Source organism: Bubalus bubalis, chromosome 6 (assembly GCF_019923935.1).
Source record: "Bubalus bubalis isolate 160015118507 breed Murrah chromosome 6, NDDB_SH_1, whole genome shotgun sequence".
Lineage (NCBI taxonomy): Eukaryota > Metazoa > Chordata > Mammalia > Artiodactyla > Bovidae > Bubalus > Bubalus bubalis.
This window is the reverse complement of record NC_059162.1, coordinates 109,545,119-109,567,203: the sequence shown is the minus strand read 5'-3', so window position 1 is coordinate 109,567,203 and position 22,085 is coordinate 109,545,119. Positions and strand designations below refer to the sequence as shown.

The 22,085-nt window shown below is 45.6% G+C and overlaps 1 protein-coding gene and 1 long non-coding RNA gene across 5 annotated transcripts in view; one reads left to right on the top strand and one right to left on the bottom strand.

The window, feature by feature from the left end:
- LOC102406024 (protein argonaute-1) overlaps positions 1-22,085 on the top strand; it is a 54,658-nt gene that overhangs the window by 13,846 nt on the left and 18,727 nt on the right. Inside the window, exons 1-11 of one of the 4 annotated variants that reach the window (XM_025289091.3) lie at positions 5,572-5,896; positions 10,854-11,037; positions 13,366-13,486; positions 13,928-14,109; positions 14,509-14,645; positions 14,870-15,004; positions 15,227-15,314; positions 15,977-16,124; positions 20,030-20,149; positions 20,506-20,637; positions 20,765-20,898. In XM_025289091.3, coding sequence (XP_025144876.1) covers positions 5,872-5,896; positions 10,854-11,037; positions 13,366-13,486; positions 13,928-14,109; positions 14,509-14,645; positions 14,870-15,004; positions 15,227-15,314; positions 15,977-16,124; positions 20,030-20,149; positions 20,506-20,637; positions 20,765-20,898 — 1,406 coding nt within the window. In that variant the 5' untranslated portion in view covers positions 5,572-5,871. Of the gene's footprint in view, positions 1-5,571; positions 5,897-10,853; positions 11,038-13,365; positions 13,487-13,927; positions 14,110-14,426; positions 14,646-14,869; positions 15,005-15,226; positions 15,315-15,976; positions 16,125-20,029; positions 20,150-20,505; positions 20,638-20,764; positions 20,899-22,085 lie in introns of those variants that run through there. The other 3 variants (XM_006051554.4, XM_044945261.2, XM_025289092.3) reach the window with 3 other exon arrangements.
- On the bottom strand, positions 4,600-5,601 carry LOC123334173. The gene is made up of 2 exons (XR_006551999.2): positions 5,466-5,601; positions 4,600-5,147 (listed from the first exon to the last, which is right to left on the bottom strand). It is a non-coding gene; the product is annotated as an uncharacterized LOC123334173 (long non-coding RNA).

Genomic DNA, 22,085 nt, shown 5'->3' with positions numbered 1-22,085 from the left:
GTTGGTATTTGGTTTGTCATTATCACATCCATATTCCTGAGATCTCTTTTTGTAATATCATTGTATGATATGAGATGTAGATCTTTATCTGCTGTTGTGAACAAATTGGGAAAATTCCCCCTTTTCTCATGTTCTGGAACCATTCATAGAACATGGAGCAGAATTATCTCTTTAAGGGATGATTGGATGCATTACACAGTAAAACATCTGGGCCAGAAATTCTTTGGCAATTTTTGATAACTTTCTCAGTGTTCTCTCTAATTGTTGCTTTTTATTCCTTTCTTTGCAGTTTTTAAAGAAAAAACTTGTATGTAGATTAAAAGTTTGATCAAGTATCAAATTCATTAGTCTATAGTTACCTAAAAAATTCCCTTGAAACTGTTAGTCACTCAGTGGTGTCTGACTCTTGCAACCTCATGGACTGTAGCCCGCCAGGCTCCTCTGTTCATGGGATTTCCCAGGCAAGAATACTGGAGTGGGTGCTGTGCTTAGTTACTCAATCGTGTCTGACTCTTTGCGATGCCATGGACTGTAGCCCACCAGACTCCTCTGTCCATGAGGATTCTCCTGGCAAAAATACTGGAGTGGGTTGCCATGCCCTCCTCCAGGGAATCCTTCCAACCCAGGGATTGAATCCAGGTCTCCCACATTGCAGGCGGATTCTTTACTGTCTCAGCCACTAGGGAAGCCCAAGAATACTGGACTGGGTAGCCTACCCCTTCTCCAGGGGATCTTCCTGACCCAGGGATCAAACTGGGGTCTCCTGCATTGCAGGCAGATTCTTTACCAGCTGAGCTACCAGGGAAGCCCACTGGAGTGAATAATTAATTCCCTTATATTTATTAAATCTCTATCATGAGTTTTAAAATTGGAGGGCTATAAATATGTTCACTGTCTTCATTGCGATGATGGTTTCACAGGTTGATACACATGTTCAGTCCAGTTCAGTTCAGTCGCTCAGTTGTGTCTGACTCTTTGTAACCCGATGGACTGCAGCATGCCAGGCCTCTCTGTCCATCACCGACTCCTGGAGTTTACCCAAACTCATGTCCATTGAGTTGGTGATACCATCCAACCATCTCATCCTCTGTCGTCCCCTTCTCCTCCTGTCTTCAATCTTTCCCAGCATCAAGGTCTTTGCCAATGAGTCAGTTCTTTGCATCAGGTGGCCAAAGTATTGGAGTTTCAGCGTCAGCATCAGTCCTTCCAGTCAATATTCAGGACTGATCTCCTTTAGGATGGACTGGTTGGATCTCCTTGCAGTCCAGGGGACTCTCAAGAGTCTTCTCCAACACCACAGTTCAAAAGTATCAATTCTTCAGTGCTCAGCTTTCTTTATAGTCCAACTCTCAAATTCATACGTGACTACTGGAAAAACCATAGCTTTGACTAGCTGGACGTTTGTTGGCAAAGTAATGTCTCTGCTTTTTAATATGCTGTCTAGGTTGGTCATAACTTTTCTTCCAAGGAGCAAGTGTCTTTTAATTTCATGGCTGCAGTCACCATCTGCAGTGATTTTGAAGCCCAAAAAGATAGTCTGTCACTGTTTCCACTGTTTCCCCATCTATTTGCCATGAAGTGATGGGACCAGATGCCATGATCTTCATTTTCTGAATGTTGAGTTTTAAGCCAACTTTTTCACTCTCCTCTTTCTCTTTCATCAAGAGGCTCTTTAGTTTTTCTTCACTTTCTGCCGTAAGGGTGGTGTCATCTGCATATCTTAGGTTATTGATATTTCTCCTGGCAATCTTGATTCCAGCTTGTGCTTTATCCAGCCCAGCGTTTCTCATGATGTACTCTGCATATAAGTTAAATAAAGCAGGGTGTCAGTATACAGCCTTGATGTCCTCCTTTCCCTATTTGGAACCCATCTGCTGTTCTATGTCTGGTTCTAACTGTTGCTTCCTGACCTGCATACAGATTTCTCAAGAGGCAGGTCAGGTGGTCTGGTATTCCCCTCTCTTGAAGAATTTTCCAGTTTGTTGTGATCCACACAGCCAAAGGCTTTGGCATAGTCAGTAAAGCAGAAGTAGATGTTTTTCTGGAACTCTCTTGCTTTTTCTATGATCCAGTGGATGTTGGCAACTTGATCTCTGGTTCGTCTGCCTTTTCTAAATCCAGCTTGAACATCTGGAAGTTCACGGTTCATGTACGGTTGAAGCCTGGCTTGGAGAATTTTGAGCATTACTTTGCTAGCATGTGAGATGATTGCAATTGTGCGGTAGTCTGAGCATTTTTTGGCATTGCCTTTCTTTGGGATTGGAATGAAAACTGACATTTTCAGTCCTGTGGCCACTGCTGAGTTTTCCAAATTTGCTGGCATATTGAGTACAGCACTTTCACAGCATCATAATTTTAGGATTTGAAATAGCTCAACTGGAATTCTATCACCCCATGAACAGTATGAAAGTGAACCCCATGAAAAGGCAAAAAGATGGGCCACTGAAAGATGATACATAAGTTAGGATTGGTTAAATTTTATATTTTGTATATGTGTTGTTTACCTCTGTGAATAATACCCTAATTTTTAAAAGTCTGCCAGTTTCATCTTTCCAAAGTAGAAGATGACATTTATTAATTCCATTGTTCATGATTTCTGATTTTTAAAAATTTTCCCTGAAATAAGAAATACATTTTATTATTGATAAAAAGAAATGGTGTATGCTGGGAGTGTTGGTGATTTATTTCCTAATAGACGGGTATACGATTTTATGCTTACTATACTACCTTGATTTCATTGTCCCTAGGCTGTTATATAAGTATTTTTAAAAAGAAAGCATTGATGGAGATACAGTTTTTTTCCTTAAGCCATTCTTATTGTTTGGGGGCCAGAAACTCTAGGTTTTGAGAGGGTGTGTAAGTGGAAAGACCTGAGTTTTGGCCCACATAGTAGAGGTGCTTGGGTGTGAATTAGCTATGAATTGAGATGCAGGGATTAAACTGGAGACAGAAGGAGCCAGTAGCTTTCTGGGAAGGTACATCAGGAATTACTGGAAGAAGTTTGTCTGCATAAAAAAAACAAGATGCTGTCTGGAATTCCTTTATACTCTACTACTTTGCCTAGCCAAGAGTGAAATCCTTGATGATGAAGACACTCTGCAAAAAGACCCTCAGGCCAGAGCCAGGCTTGACTCCACTAGCCACTTTGGAGGTGGATCAGAATAGTGACCAGTACCTTTCCACAAAGTTAAGGTGCCTTTCACAGAGTGAGGCTTGGCATTTAGAACAGGAGATTCAAACTCTTCTTAAAGAATGCTGAGCTTCCAGCTTAGTTACACCAAGGCAAAGACCTTGGTGTTTCTGAGGATGTTTTGATGCCTTGATTCAGATCTTTCTAGATTTAGTAATCATTCTGGGCACTGCTTGTGTGAAGCACTAAAGGGAGACTGAAATGCATCTTGACATAGTCCCTGTTCTTAAAGAATTTAGAATGTAGTACAAGAAGCAGACAGTAATTATGGGAGCAGCCAGTACTTTGCCTGCATTCTTCTAGGTAATGTCCTAAGCTTTCATATGTATTAATAATAGTCCAATGAGCTAGGTACTATTTTCATCCTCTAAAATGGAGGAGGAGGAAATTGTGACACATGTGTATGCTAAGTCATTTCAATTGTGTTTGACTCTGTGACCCTATGAAGCCACAGCCTGCCAAGCTCTTGTGCCCTAGGGTTCTCCAGGCAAGAATACTGACGTAAATGGCCGCATCAGGGTTGGAAGCGAAACACTGTGGCTCTGGAGTCTTTGTTCTTAACTTTAGCTTGTAGAGCAGCAGTTCTCAAAGTGTGGTCCCCCAGGTCAGCAGCATAAGCTTCATCTGGAAACTTATAAAAAACATATATTCTTTGGCTCCTACTCAAGAGCTACTCGGAGAAGGCAGTGGCACCCCACTCCAGTACTCTTGCCTGGAAAATCCCATGGATGGAGGACCGTGATGGGCTGCAGTCCATGGAGTTGCTAAGAGTCGGACACGACTGAAGTGACTTAGCAGCAGCAACAGCAGCAGCAAGAGCTACTGAATCACAAATTCTGGAGGTGGTGCTTAGCAATCAGTGTTTAAACAAGCCCTTCAGGTGGTACCTGCTGTTGGAGAACCTCTCCTAGAGAAAAGCAAAAAGCATACTATTATGAGAAGTGTCAGAAATTAATCTTCCTAGTGGGTAGAGACTGGGTATGGCTTCTCTTCTTGAGTTCCTAGCATCTGGTGTAAAGTAGGCATCAAAAATACAGATGGATTAATACGTATGAATGAATATATGGAAAAGTGATGTTTGAGATGGGTCTCTTAGCACCTATCAGTTGATGCAGACCGAATAGGAGAAATGTTCCTAGAAACTGTGAGACTAACAAGGAGGTGACTGTGATACTTTTGTCAAGATATGCTAAGGGAGCACAGGGAACCATCACAAGAATGTCAGGAGATCATGTGAGCAGGTAAACAGGTCAGGACTTTGTGAACTGCTGTATAGGGTTAGAAGAAGCAAGGGAGAGAGAGAAACTGTCATTTCTGGGATGAAGGTGCCCTTTGTAGAGACAGGAGGTATAGGGCAAGCACTTTTGTGGGAGGAAAGATGAGTTTGGTTTTGAACTCTTTAAATTTGAAATGCTGGTAGATCCAGGTGGAGCTGTCCAGCAGACACTTGGAAATGAGTCTGAGACATGGTTGGAAATAGAGATTTGGAAGGATAGTTAAGCCATAAGAATGGATGAGACCTTTAAGCAAAAAAGTGGAGAGTAGAATGAGAAGACAGCTAGGTTTGAAAACAAGGTGAACACTTTTCTAATGGATCAAAAACAAGAGAGGGGGCTCTTGAAGAAAACCGAAAAGGACTTAGGCAATAGGAGACCTCAGAAAATGCTGAAGCCAAATAAAAGACTCAAAAAGGAAGGAGAGGCACAGTGTCAGATGCTGCAGCGAAATAATTGAAAATTATCCTTTGAATTTTGACACAAAAAGTGTTTTAAGTGACGTGGTGAGGTCAGAAGTGGATTGACTGAATTCAGGCGTGAGCTGTAAGTGAGAAAGTGGAGACAGGTGCTTCCCAGCCCGTAGGTAGAGCTCAGTAGATGCACTTAAGTTAAGACGGTGACATCTTCCAGGGTAGGCAGCGTCTCTTTCATATCTCTGGTCTCAGCGCCCAGTACTCGGCCTGGAAGAGAGGGTGGCGTCAGTGAGTTCAGTGACTAGGGACGGAGAAAGGCTTCGCGGAGGCAGTCGCTTTGCAGCCGAGGCTTGAAGGATGAGGGTGATTGGGAGGAGAGGTGGGAGGCAGGGCCCCTGGGTGTTGGGGCTCTCGGAGTGTGTGAGGGTGGCCTGGGAATGAGGTGGCAATGTGCGCGTGGCTCTGTGCGAATGGGGGAAGGTTGTGTGTAGGCTTGGAGGAACATGTTTGGGGAAAAGACAAGGCCGGAGGCTGCTGCGGGGTGGGGGTGGGGGGTGTGTTGTCCTCCCGCCCCGCCCCACTTACGCCACTGCGCGGTTCCGCGGCGCCTTTACCGGAGCCCTCCCGCCGGGCTGCATGGCGATGGGTGACCGCCAGGGGCCGCTGCCTCCGGTCCCCGGTGCCCCCGCCCCTCTCCATTGGCCTTTGTTGCCGTCGGAGCGCCCCGTTTGACTCGTTCCCGTCCGCCCCCTGGGCCTGGCGGTCGCGCCTGCGCACTGGCAGCTGGCCGGGCGCTCGCAGGGGGAGCTGCTGCAGGCTCCGCGGCGGCGGCGGCAACGGAGGCTGCGGGGGCGGCGGCGCGAGCGGCCGGGCTTGGGGGGGCAGCCGAGCCCGGCCCGGGAGCCCAGGCAGCAAACGTGCGGGGTACCTAGGCCCCTCACGCTGGACTCCACAGTCTCCGGGCCGCCTGATCTCCGCACGGGTATATGGGATGGAAGCGGGACCCTCGGGAGCAGGTAAGGGCCCCCAGGAGCGGGGACGGTGCATGCTCCAAGGACTAGGGGACTCTCGCGTGAAGAGCAGGATTTCGGAGTGAGGAAGGGTTTCCTGAGTGGGGAACGGGGCTCTTCTGGGATGGGGGGCCCAGTTTGAAGGGGGCTGTGTGCAGTTCCGGGGGAAACCTTGCGAAGGGAAGCTCTGAGACGGGGGCCATTTATCAAAGGAGCCTGTATGCACTCGTGGAGGTGGGAAGTGCTTTGGAAGAAGGGCCTGAACGCACAGGAGGACTCCTGGAGGTACCAGGAGGCCTTGGGAGAGGCCCGGCAGGTGGCAGGGGGCGGGCTCCAGGTGTCCAGGAGAGCGGGGTCGACACAAATGGGCCCAGAGCTGTCGCATGCCCTGGGCGGGGGCTCAGCCGGTATGGGTTGGGCTGGGTTGATGTCTTTTGGGAGAACGCGCCAGAGCTGGGCTGTGAGCTCCGCCCCAGCCGGGCCTGACGTGGGGGCGAGGGTCAGGGGGCAGTGGGTGGGGATCCAGCCCTGGGATTCCCCCCCTTAAGTCTGGGAGCTGGAGTGGAGGCGCGGAGCATGCGCGGAGGTGGCAGCTGGAAGGGGCTGCCCGATGTCGTGGGGGCGTGGCCGCCCGAACCCCACTACCCCTAATCCCGCCAGGTTGACTTGGTAAAAGGAGCGCGCTGATGGGGTGTAGTCTCTCTTAGGTTATGCTGGTAGGACACAAATGGAAATGGGTCCCTTCCCCATCTTGGGGGTCTTTCGCTTGGCTCTGAAACCTTCAGTCTCAATTTGCCAAGAATAGGTTGAGGGAAATGGACAAGTTTCTTATTCTGGCACTAGGATGAGGAAAGACATGGGAGCAATGTTTTAGGTTAGGGACAGGTCCTACTTGAAGACAGGCCTTAGAGAATGTATTGGTTGCTGAGGGACCAAAGCCAGGACCAGGTTTCCGTAGAAGGGATGGTTTGCCTGGTTTGCATGTTTCTGGTTCAATAGTGAGCAGAGTTGGGACCTTTTAATCCAAGGATAATGACCTCTCTATTTGAATGTTTCCTGAGTTGACAGCCTAATCTTTCTATGCCTTAATGTTTTTATGGTTGCTGTCCCCTATTGGGTATCTTTTCTTTTTGCTCTCTCTACTCCCCAGAAATTGTCAGAGCCATGTTATTAGACCCAGCGTTGTCAGGCTAGCCTTTTGTCATATATAAGTTGTGTGGGGTACGGGGAAGTTTATAGCCTTCACCATAGTGTGTCCCAGGTGATAGCCTTAACTTCTCCTTATTCACAATCAGGAGAAAAGGAGATTAGAGGGGAAACTGAGGCAAGGCTGTCCCAAGAAGGCCAGAGTCCCTGGATGCGGTGAAGGTGGTGGCACCTCCTGTGTTCTAGGTGTCTTATCTTTTTGGTGGGAGGAGCAGTCTGGACCTGGGAATCTTTTAGATCTTGTCTCACTACTTCCATTTGATCTGGAGGGGAGAATAGAATTTCCGTTTGGGACATGAATTTTATCTCATTTGGGACATGAATTTCATTTCTGGTTGAAGCAAGCATCTTTGTCTTTTATACCAGATCTTATACCCTTAAGGAAATAACTCCTGCCAACTCATTCAAGTCATTCATTCAGTGATCTTTTAAGTACTTAGTGACTACTTTCACCAAGATGGAAACAACCTTGTAAAGGCTGTATAAGCCTTAAGGTGGAATGCAGGGGGCAACCAACTTCAGAAAACTATTAATATTTCCTTTTCCCTTAGGCTGCTCTCTCCCTTCCATGAACTCTCTTGGTTTTCTGGGCTAGAGACTACTTGCAACAACCCCTGGAGCTAGAGTAGTAGGACAGGAAGTCCAGATGGGTTGGTGGGAGCTGGCACCCATACCAGACTGCTTATGATTTTATTCTGATGAATTCCTAGTGGTCTCGAGAGTGATGAAAAAATTGACGTTTTGTTTTTGGTTGTTGTTACAATAAATAAGCTTCTAGGGAAGGAACTAGAGCCTGGTATCTGGAGTTGGCTATAGCCTAATGGGGCAGGCTTTACCTCATCAAAGGGTGTAATTGAAATTCATTCTGGAAGCTTGAGTAGAGGGATCCCATAACTGCCTCCTTCCTAGGCTAGGACTATTTTCTTGGAGGTTGGAGGACATAGTACACAAAGCAGTGTATTGTTTCTGGCTTCACTGGGCTCAAGGCCAGATGTGCCGTCTGTGCTTAGGTGTGTTTCAAGCACATATACTGGACTGGGAGCTTCTAGAGGGTGGAGTTGGTGTCTAATTTATCTGTGGAACCAACTAATGTCTAGGCCTTGACACAAGTACATCTTTATTTTTTGAATTGAGTCACATTCCATTGTGAACATAAATGGTTAAGTACATTGTATGGCTATCTAATGATTTGTGTGTACTTAGTGTGTGGATAAATTCTTTTTGAAGAGTTTGTCCTCTTCCTCTTCGCTTACTGGACAGCTAACCCAGCCTTGAGTTTGTCTTTTGAATGGGCAGTCTAGCTTATTGGTGGGTAGGTGGGCCTCAGAACTGCAGGGAAGGGGTCCCTGAGCCAGGCCTTTCGGCTGTTACTTTTCCTTCCCAGAGCTGGTTGGGGATGGGGGAGGGGGAGTGTCCTTTTCATAGCCCCTCCCTCCTTGCTTTTGTCTGCAGAGGACAGCCCCGCCCCCTTCCCCCAAGGCCCAAGCTTTGTCCTCTGTGCTGGGGCCCTCATCTGCATCACAAAGTGGCCGTCTGTCCCTGTCTGGGTCTGAAGGGAAGTGTCTCCCTTTCTCAGACTAAAAGCTGGGGGCAGGGTGGGGTTGGGGGAACTTTGTACTGCCTTAAGACTTGCAGGAGGTTGGGGTGGGAGAGAGGTTCTCTCTTCCTGCTGCCTTCCCTAGTTTGGGTATGAAGGGGAGGGTGGGGGCCTCCCTGTTTTCTCAGAGCCTCCTAGGAATGGAGGGTGCCTAAGGCTAAGCCTGGTGTGTAGTCCTATTTCTGAGGAAGAGAAGCCTCTGAGGCTAGAGTGTCTGTCCCATCCCCCATCATTTCTACCCAGCCGCTAGCTCTAGGGGATGTCTTTCTCCCAAGACTCCAAACAATTATTCAGCCTGGGAGGCTAAGGAGGTGAATGGAATGTAAGAACTTGGGGAGGGGAAGGGTATCTCCTACCAGCTACTTCCTCTAGGGTCTTGTTTGTTCTGAGCTGGATTTATAATTGTTTCTGAGCAGTTTGCAGGTGTGTGTGCGTGCGTGTGCGCTTGTGCTTGTGTGTTCTTTGTGGTATGTCTACGGTTCTGTTTGTTAATTGGTTTCTTATCTGTGTGTTGAACACCTCCTGTATGCCAGACACTGGAGATTCAGCAGTGACCAAGGCAGATACATACAGTCTTTGTATCTTTGAAGAACTCACAGTCTAGGTTGGTGAGGGGTATGTGTACGAAGGTAAACTGTCCAGTTCTAAGTATGTGTTTGGATGTGTATGTCTGACTATGGCTTGTATATAATGTCTGTCCAGCTCTTTCTACAGTTGGTGGCCAGGGGCTAGTAGTTAAGCTTTTACTTCCCCTGGTAGCTGAGTTCTGAAGGCCTTTTCTCCCCAGGCTGGGCCTCCATTTCCCTGTTTCCCTGTAGGGTAGGCTTGACCAGTGGTTAGAAGGAGACACAGCCGCTAGCTCTGGGAAGCATGCCCCTCCCTTGAAGGGTTCTGACCTCTTCCTGACCCCCCCAGCTGAGGATATGCCCCATCCCCCCAGCCTGGCCAACTGTGAAAGCAGATCTCTCTGATAATGGGAGGTTCTCCGCTGTTTTATCCCTCTCTCCTCCCAACTGGGCTGGTCCTCTATTGGCCAGGACAATAGTAGATGTGGACAAAGGGTTCTCTTAGGCAGTTTTCCTTTTGTCTTCCCTTTCCCCTCAAGCTAGAAAATAAAACTAGGGGCAGCAATCAGGCTGGTGGCAGAAGAGGAGAAAGTAGTGGGAGTTGGCCCAGCCCTAGCCCTTTCTCAGGGGCCTCCAGTGTCTTAAAATTGATCCCTACTGCAACTGTTGGGGCCCTCTGTGTGGAAGGAGATGTGGGCCTGGAGAATCTTGTATTCTTCCCAGAGCCAGTAATCTCATCTTCTCCAGCATGATAATTGCTGCCCCTCCTTCCTAAGTCCTCTACTCTAGCCTGCTCTTGCCTTAGTCACCTATGTTTAGCCGACCTTCATTCCCTAGATTTTTCTTCCTTTGAACTTTTGCTTCATTCTCTCCCCACTAGCAGCCTTACTTCCTGCCTAAGCTGTCAGCTGTAACCTATCTTGCCCCAGCCCCTATTCCACCCTTTCCTCCTTCCCAATTCAAGCATTTTTCTGCTGTGACCTCCAGTTCTAGCCTCTTTGGCAGCTCCCTGTGTCAGCCTCTCTCCTTTCCTTGGTCTCCAGAATCTGTCCTGTTAGCCTTTTCTCCTTTTCCAACCTCAGCCATTCTGTTGCCTTAATCTTTTCCCAGACATTGGCCTTCTTCCTTGCTTGTTGCCCCACCCCACCCCTTTCCCTGGCACTTGGCCTTCTTTAGGTCTTCCTCCTGCCTGCAGTTGGAGGAGCTTTAAGGTGATGCTTTTTTGTGTGTTCAGGATGGTGATGAGTGAAGTGAGCATCTAGCTGACAGATGATAGGGTCTGCTGGGTACCTGGTGGAGGCAGATGTCTCAATCTAGTAGAGGAAAGAAAGCCAAATTTAGTCCCTTTATAGGAAGTTATTATGTACTCACTTGATGAATTTAAGATAGATAACAAGGGTAATTTTCCTAACTGGAAGGAAAAAAAAAATGGCCTGGGTTTCAACCAGTGGAAGTCCTCATTCAGGTTGGGTAGGCAGGAAAGAGGCTTCCCCTACACTCTGCTGCTCTCATGCTAGGAAGTCTTGTGCTTTCTCTGATCGGAGTGGTAAGGAGATTACCAGACTTTACCCTCACCAGGCTCTCTGTCTTGTAGCTGCAGGCGCCTACCTGCCCCCGCTGCAGCAGGTGTTCCAGGCACCTCGCCGGCCTGGCATTGGCACTGTGGGGAAACCAATCAAGCTCCTGGCCAATTACTTTGAAGTGGACATCCCTAAGATTGACGTCTATCACTACGAAGTGGATATCAAGCCAGATAAGTGTCCTCGCAGAGTCAACCGGTAAGTGATGCACATTTAAGCCATTAAGTCAGGTAGTCCTTGTTTTCCTGAGTCTCACAGCCTTAAAAGAATCCAGAGAGGTAAAAGAAAAACTCGTTGAAGGTGGTATCACCAAATTCAAGAACATTTTCCAGGAAGAGATTCTAACTTAAGGTAAATGTTGAAATAGATCACTGGATTTGGCTATTTGGAGACTATTGATAACCTTTTGCTACAGCTGTTCCAGTGGAGGAGTTGGGCTAGTAATCTAAGAGTAAGTTAAGGAATAGGGGCTTCCCTGGTGGCTCAGTTGGTAAGAGTGAGTTAAGAAATAAGTGGAAGGTGATGTGGTAGGGATAGTGAGAGCAGATAGCTTTTTTCTAGATAAGTTGACAGTGAAGCATGGGAGACAAGGAATGTGTTGGCTTGAGAAGATTATAGGGCTCAAGCCTGCTGCATTTCATTATTTGTTGAAATGAATAAATGAAAAATTTTTAAGAATGAGATGTGGATATGTTTATAAACCAAGAAGGAGCTAGTGTAGGAGAGGTTAAAGGTACAGGACAGAGAGGAAAGGAATGAGTGGGATGTTCTGGCTAAGGCAGGAGGACATACAGGATACACAATTTGAGGAATTAGCCTTAGAAGTAATAGTTCTTCTTAAAATTAATTTATTTTATTATTTGAAAACTATTCATGCACAGTATAAAAAAAGTTTTTAATATTACAGAAAGAGTAACAGTGAAAAATGTCTCCTATTACCCTGACCTCCAGTCCCCTAGTCCCTTTCCCCAGATGCATTCGTCCTTACCCTTCAGTACACTTCCAGATATTTTTCTATACATATGCAAGTATATCTGTATACAAACATTTTAAAACACACGGAATACGGAATCTTATAAATCTTGCTCTGCACCTTGCTTTTTCCACTGAGCAACGTACTTTGGAAAGTGATACATATCAGTTCCTACAGGTGCCTCATTCTTTATTATAAGATATTTAATAATAATCTCTTCAGGAGCATCTAGGTCAAGTCTAAACTTTTGCTACAAAAATGAAACTCTGTAGAATATTAATAGAGATACATTTTTGCTCTCAAGTATGAGTGTATCTGTAGGATAAAGTCCTAGGACTAGAATTGCTGGCATAGTGCATTTACAATTTTTGAGGTAGTGCCAGTTTTTGTTTTGTGTTTTTTAAGGTAAGTTGTACCAATTTATATCCCCATTAGTAAGGTATCCCCCCATGTCTGCACCAATTCGATATATTGGATTTTTTAATCATTGGCATTCTGGTAAGTAGAGAATTATATCTTGGTCTGATTTTAAATTGTATTTCTCTAATGAGTGATGTTGAACATATTTTCAGATACTTAAAAATTTATACATAGAAGGGATATTTCAAGTGTGAGAGGAAAGAAAAAGGAAAGGCTTGTGTATATAAATGTGTTTGTTTATATGTCTGGAAACTTGAGGGTGGCCTTGCCTTCTACACTGTACTCTTTTCAAAATTATTAAAGATGCTTTTTGATCTGAGGTAGGAATGGGTGCTATTGTTACGGGGGTAGTGGAGAAGGTTTGCTACAACCTACGAGGATGGAAGTGATCAGAGTTAAGAAAAAGATTGCTGGGCAGCACTGAGGCCTAATTGACATTGAAAGCATGTGTTTACAGTTGGCTTCCAATAATATTCTCAGTCTTTTTATCCGACAGTATTCAAGATGTTTGATTTTGAAAGTGAAGAGGTCAGATGGGTTGGGATTTTGAAGGACAGATGGATATTCTGAAATCTAAATAGCAGAGGACAGGAAGTGAAATCAAGAAAGAGATAATAATGGAGAGAAAACAGGATGGTAGAACTAAAGTCTTCAGAGAGAGATGGAAGAGATGAAGTTCTTCTTCCACACTTTATTCCTGTTCCAACTCAGGCTTCTTCCTCTACCTTTTTTGATTATCCATTTATCAGCCTGGATTTTTGTTCCTGATTCTGGATGGACCCTGAGATTAAGCTCTTGTCCCCTCGGCTTCCTCTTCTGTTCAGAAGGCACTCACAATCACCCTTTTGGGTCCTTTGGAGCCTTGGTGATCCAAGGACCAAAAATACCACCTGACAACATGTTAGAGATGTAGAACATCAGACTTAGCTCTAAATCTGCTGAATCAGAATCTGCATTTTATATCTCCAGGTGATTCATATGAAGCTTGAGAAGCACTGTTATAGAGATTAGTAGCCGGTAGGACAGAATTAGTAGCTGGTAGGTAGATGGAACATTGCCTGGACTTTAAATTAGTTCCAGGAGTTTGAAATAGTAGTCTTTCAGCTTCCTCTGGCCTTTCCCATTCTCCACAGGGAAGTGGTGGAATACATGGTCCAGCATTTCAAGCCTCAGATATTTGGTGACCGCAAGCCCGTGTATGATGGAAAGAAGAACATTTACACTGTCACAGCACTGCCCATTGGCAATGAACGGGTATGGTTGAGAGTTATGCTGGACCTGTGTCAAGGGTCTGGGGAGGGACAGAGCTCAAGTAAGCCTGTTTGGAGTCTGGTGTTTGCACATCCCTTTCATTGTTTGTGCTGAGAAAGTGTGTTTTAGGTTGAGGAATGGGTAGGTACTTATGTTTATTTAGCCTACTGTATGTCTGTGTCCCAAACAGACTGAGATTAGACTTAAAATAGACCTGAAGGACTTCCTACTAAGTGCGTTTGAGAGGGGCAGAGAGATACACTGAGCCAAGGTGGCTGGAGACTTAGGGGCTGGATTTACTCAGAAGTCTTCATTGTGAGTCCTTATCAGCCTAAGAAGCAGATTCTTGGCAAATCTTAGGGGTTAGGGACAGTAGGGGCAGGGCAAGAACATTGAATTGTGGGAAAGCATTGGAAATCTCTCACTCCTTCCTCTTTCCTGAAGGTTGACTTTGAGGTGACAATCCCTGGGGAAGGGAAGGATCGAATCTTCAAGGTCTCCATCAAGTGGCTGGCCATTGTGAGCTGGCGCATGCTGCATGAAGCCTTGGTCAGTGGCCAGATCCCTGTTCCCCTGGAGTCTGTACAAGCCCTGGATGTAGCCATGAGGCACCTGGCATCCATGAGGTACTTGGTGTAGTTAATATCTGGGCTACTAGTGGTGGCAGAAGTGTATGGGAGGAGGAGGGAAGTGAGCATATATTTTAAGGTCCCGCAGTATGCCTTTCAAGTAAAAAATTCTTTGAAACCCTACTGTATGCCAGGCAAGTGTGCATATACAATTAGGTGGTACAAAGCTTTGGTCCTGTCCCTTTTAGTTATTTTTGGACCTCACCCCATCTGTCTCTGCAGGGCAGAAAAAGGGTAGAGTCTTGTACAAGGTCAGTCACACAGCTAGTAAAAGATGAGAGCTGGAATTAAAGCCCTGGTGTCCTGCCTTCCAGGCCAGGGCTCCTCCGTGCCCAGGATGCCTCACAGGGTGGGGGCCTGTGCCCGAGGGACCAGTTCTCTGCCTGTCCCTGCCAGGTACACCCCTGTGGGCCGCTCCTTCTTCTCACCGCCTGAGGGCTACTACCACCCGCTGGGGGGTGGGCGCGAGGTCTGGTTCGGCTTTCACCAGTCTGTGCGCCCTGCCATGTGGAAGATGATGCTCAACATTGATGGTGAGTGGGGAGAGCTATGGAGCCAGGGGCACCCTGAGTCCAGTGACCACACTCCCAGCCTCATCCCTCCCAGCTCTGTAACCACACTCCTAGTCTAATCCCTGCAGCCCTGGGAGCCCGCCCCCATCCCTATACCCTATGAGGAAGAGGGTGTAAAGAGCAGTGCCTCCGTTTATTCTGGAAGACAGAATCTGAGTTGAGCTGTACCTACCCTGTCCCCACAGTCTCAGCCACTGCCTTCTACAAGGCACAGCCAGTGATTGAGTTCATGTGTGAGGTGCTCGACATCAGGAACATAGATGAGCAGCCCAAAGCCCTCACGGACTCTCAGCGTGTGCGCTTCACCAAGGAGATCAAGGGTGAGGACCCAACCAGGTGGGGAGGGGAATCAGTGCTACTTTCTCGTGTGCGCTTCACCAAGGAGACCAAGGGTGAGGACCCAGCCAGGTCGGGAGGGGAGTCAGTGCTACTTTCTCTTTAGTTCTAAAAGGAAATCCCCTTGGGATATATTCAGGCGAGAGGCCAAGCCTGGGCACATGATCAACCTTTTCCAACTCTGACAAGCAGTGTGTATATCCCAGGCCTCAAGGTGGAAGTGACCCACTGTGGACAGATGAAGAGGAAATACCGTGTGTGTAATGTTACCCGCCGCCCTGCCAGCCATCAGACGTAAGTTGATGGGGCTGCTAAGCCATACCACTGGTGGAAGAGGGCCACCAGGAAGATATTTCAACATACTCCGTTCACACTCTTCATCCCCCAACCTGGCCCTGAGGATGAGCTCTGTGTTTGAAGATAAACTGTAGGAATTTGGCATCCCTCTCCTAACATTCCCAGATTCATTGATAGAGACTCTCCCTACCATTTTTACCTTCTTGGTCTCTACTTTTCCTTCTTGGACTTTTACTGTAGAGCAAATGTCTCCCTGGCTTCTTTCTCAGTTCTATAAATGTTAGAATCTCTCTGAACTTACTCCTGAAAAAGAAAGCTGAGATCCTGGGTTAGACCTTGGGGAAAGTTATCACTGATTTCATCTAAAATCTTCACTTCAGACTGTGCTGGACCATGAGTGACTACTGTGTGTCAGACTTCATGCTCAACATTAGAAATACAGATGAATCAGATATGATCTGACCATTGTATAACTTGTTTTTCAAATCTTTGGCTTCACTCTTGGAGCCCTGTGTTGCCTCTGCTTTCCCATGAGTGGCAGGAGTGTTCACAGAGGCTGGAAAGGAATGAAGTCAAGTCTGGCCCTGTGCATGGTTATAGGTCTAGAAAGGTGTTACTGAATGCTGGACTATGACACCTCTTTCCCTTCCCCCAAACAGGTTTCCTCTGCAGCTGGAGAGTGGACAGACTGTGGAGTGCACAGTGGCCCAGTATTTCAAGCAGAAATATAACCTGCAGCTCAAGTATCCCCACCTGCCTTGCCTGCAAGTTGGCCAGGAACAAAAGCATACCTACCTGCCCCTAGAGGTGAGGCTGCCGAGTAATGCTGGGCTGGGGAACAAGCATTGTACCTGCACACAGATCATCAGAGGTCTGTTCTTCCATTTATAGTCTCATCATTTTAAGGCTTGGAAAAGTGATATTCTGAGAGGTCGTTCTGTGAAATGCAGTCATCATTCTTAACTGCTGAATTCTTATCTTCCATCCTGCTCTCATGGTTTTTCAGGACTTCCAGGCAGAGGCGAAGCTGTATGTATTTACTGTTTAATAAGTAATTAGTTCATTCAGGACAGAGATTTCAGATACCTGCACGCATGTCCTTTATTTATTTATTTACTTATTCATTTCTGTATGACTTTATTTATAGTTGACGTACAATAAACTGCACATTTTACGTGTACCATTTGATGTGTTTTGACATCACTACAATAAAGATAATGAACACTCTAAGATACACTCATGTCCTCTTAATTTCTCTTTCCCTATCTGGAGCTGGGAATCCTAAATAACCTAAATGTACAAATGTACTTTATTTTACAGATATTGGAGGTGAATGTTACCTGTAATGGAAATCCTATTTCCCCAGTCATCAGTGCGTTCCTTTTGAAAAAGTTTTAACCAAGATTTGTCATATTTTTATGCTTCAGCCAACCTTTGAAATTCTGCAATTAAAGAAAGAATAGTAATGCTCTTTAAGTCATAGAATGCAAATGAAGAACCACTAGTCTGTATTTGGTTGTTATACACTAGCCATAATGTTTAGGTCTTCCCTGTTGGCAGCCAGAATGTGTACTGAGAACCTACCTCTGACTGCTTCATTGTCTAGTCCAGTGCTGCTCAAAGTGTGGTCAGCAGACCAAGAGCATAGTTATTATCTGAGAGCTTGTATGAAATGCAGAATCTCAGGTTCCACCTAGGCTTGCTTTATCAGTATCTCTTTTTACAGAATCCAAAGATTCTGTCAAATATGAAAGTTTATGTTGACGAAGCACTAGCCTAGATTACTGTCTTATTCTCTTCTAGCAGTGGGGGTCAGATATCTGGGACCTTAGCCTTCTGTGAGCTTTTGGGATTTCAGAACTAACCAGAGGAAGTTAGGCTGAAGGGAGAAAGAAGAGATCCCCAAACCCAAGAACTCTGACATAGTTAATAGCTGCTGATGCATAGAAAATGAGATGAGGACAGCATGTTCTCTGAGATGTAAGCAGAAGTCTTTAGGGGCTGTTCCAGCTAAGTGGATAGGCTTTAGGTAATAGCTATTGCAAGCTGAGATCTATTAGCAAATTGACATGATTTCTGTTTAAACAATAGTTTCCATGGTGAATAACTTATATAATGACATATTTTGATTTTTACTGTTGCTTGTTTATTTAACAAATATTTATTGAGCTCCTGCTAAAGTCATATACTCCTAGGTGCCAGGAAGGCAACAAGAGAGGCAGGGTCCTTGCTGTCATGGAGCTTAAAATCTAAAAGGGGAAAATAGACAAATTAAGATAGTTTCAGATGGTGCTAAGTGTCATAAGGTTGAGGTGAGGTGAGGTGAGGTGAGGTGAGGTGAAGTCGCTCAGTCATGTCCGACTGAGCTGTAGCTCAGTGGGCTGTAGCCTACCAGGCTCCTCTGTCCATGGGATTCTCCAGGTAAGAATACTGGGGACAGTCATAAAGTGGAGGGGGTTGGAGATTCACTTTAGTTTCTGTGGTCAGGGAAGGCTTCTTTTAGGAGATAATTTGAGCTGAGTCCCAAATTATGAGATAGAACCAATCTTTTAACAACCTGAAGGAAGAACCTTTTAGGCATGAGTTTAATAGCAAGTACGTAAGCAGCAGAGAGCTTGGATATTCTTGAGAGAGATAGAAGGACATAGTGACTGGCATGTGGTTTATGAGGAGAAAAGTAGGAGATGATTTTGGAGAGAGGTACAGGGTCAAATCATATAGGCTATTGTAGGTGATATATTTTTTTCAGAATAGCTTTATTGAGACATAATTCTCATCCCATAAAGTTTGCCCTCTTAAAATGTACACTTCAGTGGTTTTTAGTGTATTTACAGAGTTGCATAATCATTACCATTGTGTGATTTTAAAGCATTTTCATCATCCCTCAAAGAAAGGCCACACCCATTAATAGTCACTTACCATTCCTTTTATCCTCCGCACTAGCCCCTACTAATCTCTGATCTGCTTCTGTCTTTATGGATTTGTCTATCCTGGACACTTCATATAAATGAAATTATATAATACATGGCTATTTTAAACTGGCCAGTTTCACTTAGCGTAATGTCTTAAAGGTTCATCTATGTTGTAGCGTATGTCAGAACTCCCTTTTTAAGGTTGAATAATATTTCCATGTATGTATATAACACATTTTGTTTATTCATTTATTGATGGATACTTGGGTTGCTTTCACCTTCTAGCTATTATGAATAATGCTGCTGTGAAGATAGATGTACAAATATTTGTTGTAGTCCCTGCTTTCGTTTCTTTTGAGTACATACCCAGAAGTGGAATAACTGGATCATATGGTAATTCTGTGTTTAATTTTTTGAGGACTCACCATACTGTTTTCCACACAGGTGTACCGTTTTACATTCCCACCAGCAATGCACAAGGGATCCAGTTTCTCCACATCTCTGCTTTTTTTCCCCCTAGTGTTGATTCTGTAATTGAAATTATCTGCACCTTTAAATTGCCTTCAAAAGAGCAACCTCACAAATTTTAACAATTCTGGGTTTTCATTAAGTAATTGACTACTGTGTATTCTTTGAAATACAGAGTTTAAGGATAGGTGACCTTGTCCTGGTTTTCCCTACCATTGTTTACCATGAACTCCGGAAATTAGGCAGAGAATCAGTACTTAGAGTGTTGGCCCTATGGGAGCAAGTTTTACATTTCATTTCATCTCAATCCTCACAACAGCTTTAAGGGACAGCTAGTGTTTTTTCCTGTGACTAAAATTAAAGAAGCAGAGTCTTAGAGTGGTTAAGAGTCCTGTCCAAGGTAATGTCATCTAGAATTGGCAAAGCTGGACTTCAAACTCAAGTCTTCCAAACCTGTTGTTTCTCTCTCCTCTGCCAAAAGGCTTCCTGTTCACAGCTTCTTGAATATCGTGTATATTCAGGAAGCAATAGAGTGGACATCTTATATATCACTAGAAAGTCTTTTCTGGTCTCCACTGTGTTCTCTTAGGCCCAGTGCAGAGGAACCATGTGGTAAGATGTTCCTCATACCAGCAGAGGACACCGTCAGTCAACAGAGACAGTGATTTCTATAGGCTCAGGGCTCAGCGATCAGCTGTATACTGGGGCTTAAGAACTAACCAGGTCTGGTTCTCCTGGTGTGTTGCAGGATGGAATAACCTGCTGCCTGCTACTGTTGGACAGCTGCCTACTAAGAATCCAGTTTGTGTATATTGAGTTTTCTTAGTATTCAAAAAAGTTCTAGGTTGGGTCCTTTGGTAAATAATAATTTATGGTACAACTTACTAAGTGTTTGGGGATGGCAACCCACTCCAGTATTCTTGCCTGGAGAATCCCATGGACAGGAACCTGGCAGGCTACAGTCCGTGGGGTTGCAAGAGTTGTACACGACTTAGTGACTAAACCACCACCACTGAGTATTTACTATGTTCAGAACTGTACTTGATTCTTTAAGTGCTTTATTTTATTTAGTCTCCAAACAATTGTTACTGTTCTCTGTATTTAACATATGAGCCCTGAACCCACATCTGGCTCTGGATCCTAAGCCCTTAATCACAAAGTGGCTATTTAGACTTTTGTATTGCACATGAATGTTTTCTAACTTACCTGTCTGTGAACAAGAGATTTTGTAGTTCATTTCTCAGGACTGGCAGCCAGGGCCTTTCTGTGGGGCTCTGGGTACAGGGTAGACTCTACTCAAGCCAGCGCTACCTGTTCTTCTCGTTTCCTTAGGTCTGTAACATTGTGGCTGGGCAGCGCTGCATTAAGAAGCTGACTGACAACCAGACCTCAACCATGATAAAGGCTACAGCTAGATCGGCCCCAGACAGACAAGAGGAGATTAGCCGCCTGGTCAGTGAGGATGCAGAGAAACGTATGCTTGGTTGCTCAGTCATGGAAGTCCCTGGTAGCAAGTAGATGCTTTTCTGCCTTGGCAGGACTCTTAGGAAAACAAGTCTGGATTGGTTACCTGGGACTGCTCTTCCTTCTTGACCCTATAGCTGCTTTGCTTCCTATCTCTTTTTTTCTCCTGTATTACTTCCCTATGTTATCTGCTCCCACTTACCTCATCTTCTACTTTCTCCCCCTTTCTAGGGGTATTCCTTACCAGCCTCAGCTGCTCTTCAGGGCTTTCTGCTTGGGACCCGGAGGGTGAGCAGTATTGCCAAGCTACTGCTCTCCTGAGATCCCCTTCTTTTGTCTTGCAGATGAAGAATGCCAGCTACAACCTAGATCCGTACATCCAGGAATTTGGGATCAAGGTGAAGGATGACATGACGGAGGTGACAGGACGAGTGCTGCCGGCGCCCATCTTGCAGTATGGCGGCCGGGTGAGCAGGGTCAGGGCCAGACAACGTCTCTGGGGCTTATGGGGGGAGGTTGGGTTGTTATAGCCAGTGGCTTTTGCTCTCCTACCCACCTGGCTCTATTGAAGCTCACCTGGGCACCCCCTCTGCCTATCCCCAGAACCGGGCCATTGCCACACCCAATCAGGGTGTCTGGGACATGCGGGGGAAACAGTTCTACAATGGCATTGAGATCAAAGTCTGGGCCATCGCCTGCTTCGCACCCCAAAAACAGTGTCGAGAAGAAGTGCTCAAGTAAGGAGGTTGAGTGTATGGGTGGAAAGGTGGGAAGGACCCTAGAGTTGCCTAAATTCCCTACTCCCAAGGGGCCAAGATTTGCTCTGTAGTCTGTTTTTTCTGACTTTTGACTCTGCCCCCTGTGCTATCTGGCTTAAACTCCTCCCTGCTTCTTTTCTGTCCCTCTGTGGTCAGGAGTCTTGATAAGGAGCCATATCTGTGTCAGAGATGATAATTTCAGGACCTGAAGCTCCTAAGGGAGGCCTGAGTTGTTTTATCGTTACAGTATTTAACATGGGTGGTAAATAGTGGTAGTGATGACTGTAATATCTATGCTGACGTTGTACCTAATTTTATGTTCTCTTATTTCATCTTCACAGTGAGTAGTGGTGGTATTTCCATTTTCAGCAGACTGAGGCTCAAAGAGGTTAAGTAACTTGTACAAGGTTCGCATTATCAAGAAAGTGTCAAATTGGGGGCAAATCAGATGTGAAATTTCAGAGCTTATATTCCTAATTAGAAATAAAAGTTCAGCTGGTACTCTGAGCTGTCCTTTCCTATGGACAGAATTTGTTCAGTTGGGTCCGAGTGACCTGAGTTAGGTGAACATGAGTTGTAAGGGCCTCTGAGCCACTTGTGGCTGAGTAGCTGGGAGTGGATGACAGCAATGAAGAAAGTGATACAGCCAGGCGCTTAAAGGAATCGCTTAGGGGAATACTGGTCTTGAATGAATGAGTGAATAAGTGAAGGAGTCATTGACCCTCCCCCTGCAGTCTTCTTTTTTATTTTTCAAATACCACAAAATTTACCCATTAGAAGTACGCAGTTCAGTTCCTGCTGTCCTTTGAAGTGCTGGCTCTTTGTTTTCTTTGGATCTGGAGTACGGTCAGTGCATTCTGGAGCTGAGAAAGAATCAGTGGAGCTGACCACTTTGGGCACTGATGGGAATCAGTAGAGATGTGTGCCCTGGTGAGTTCACCTGACCTTGGGATTTTCATAAGAATGGGTCACAGCAGCCCCTGATGAATGTGGAGACTATGGCCCTCCTCTCCCCTCACAGAGACACAGCTACCTCCATCACAATTATAGTTCTCTTAAATGGGTATCTCTTATCTCCTCTCCTGAGTTCTTGGGATTTTGGCCCCATTTAGGCCTGCTGTTAGCCTTGGGCAGGCTTTGGAGGGCTGATTTCTTAACCAGTATTA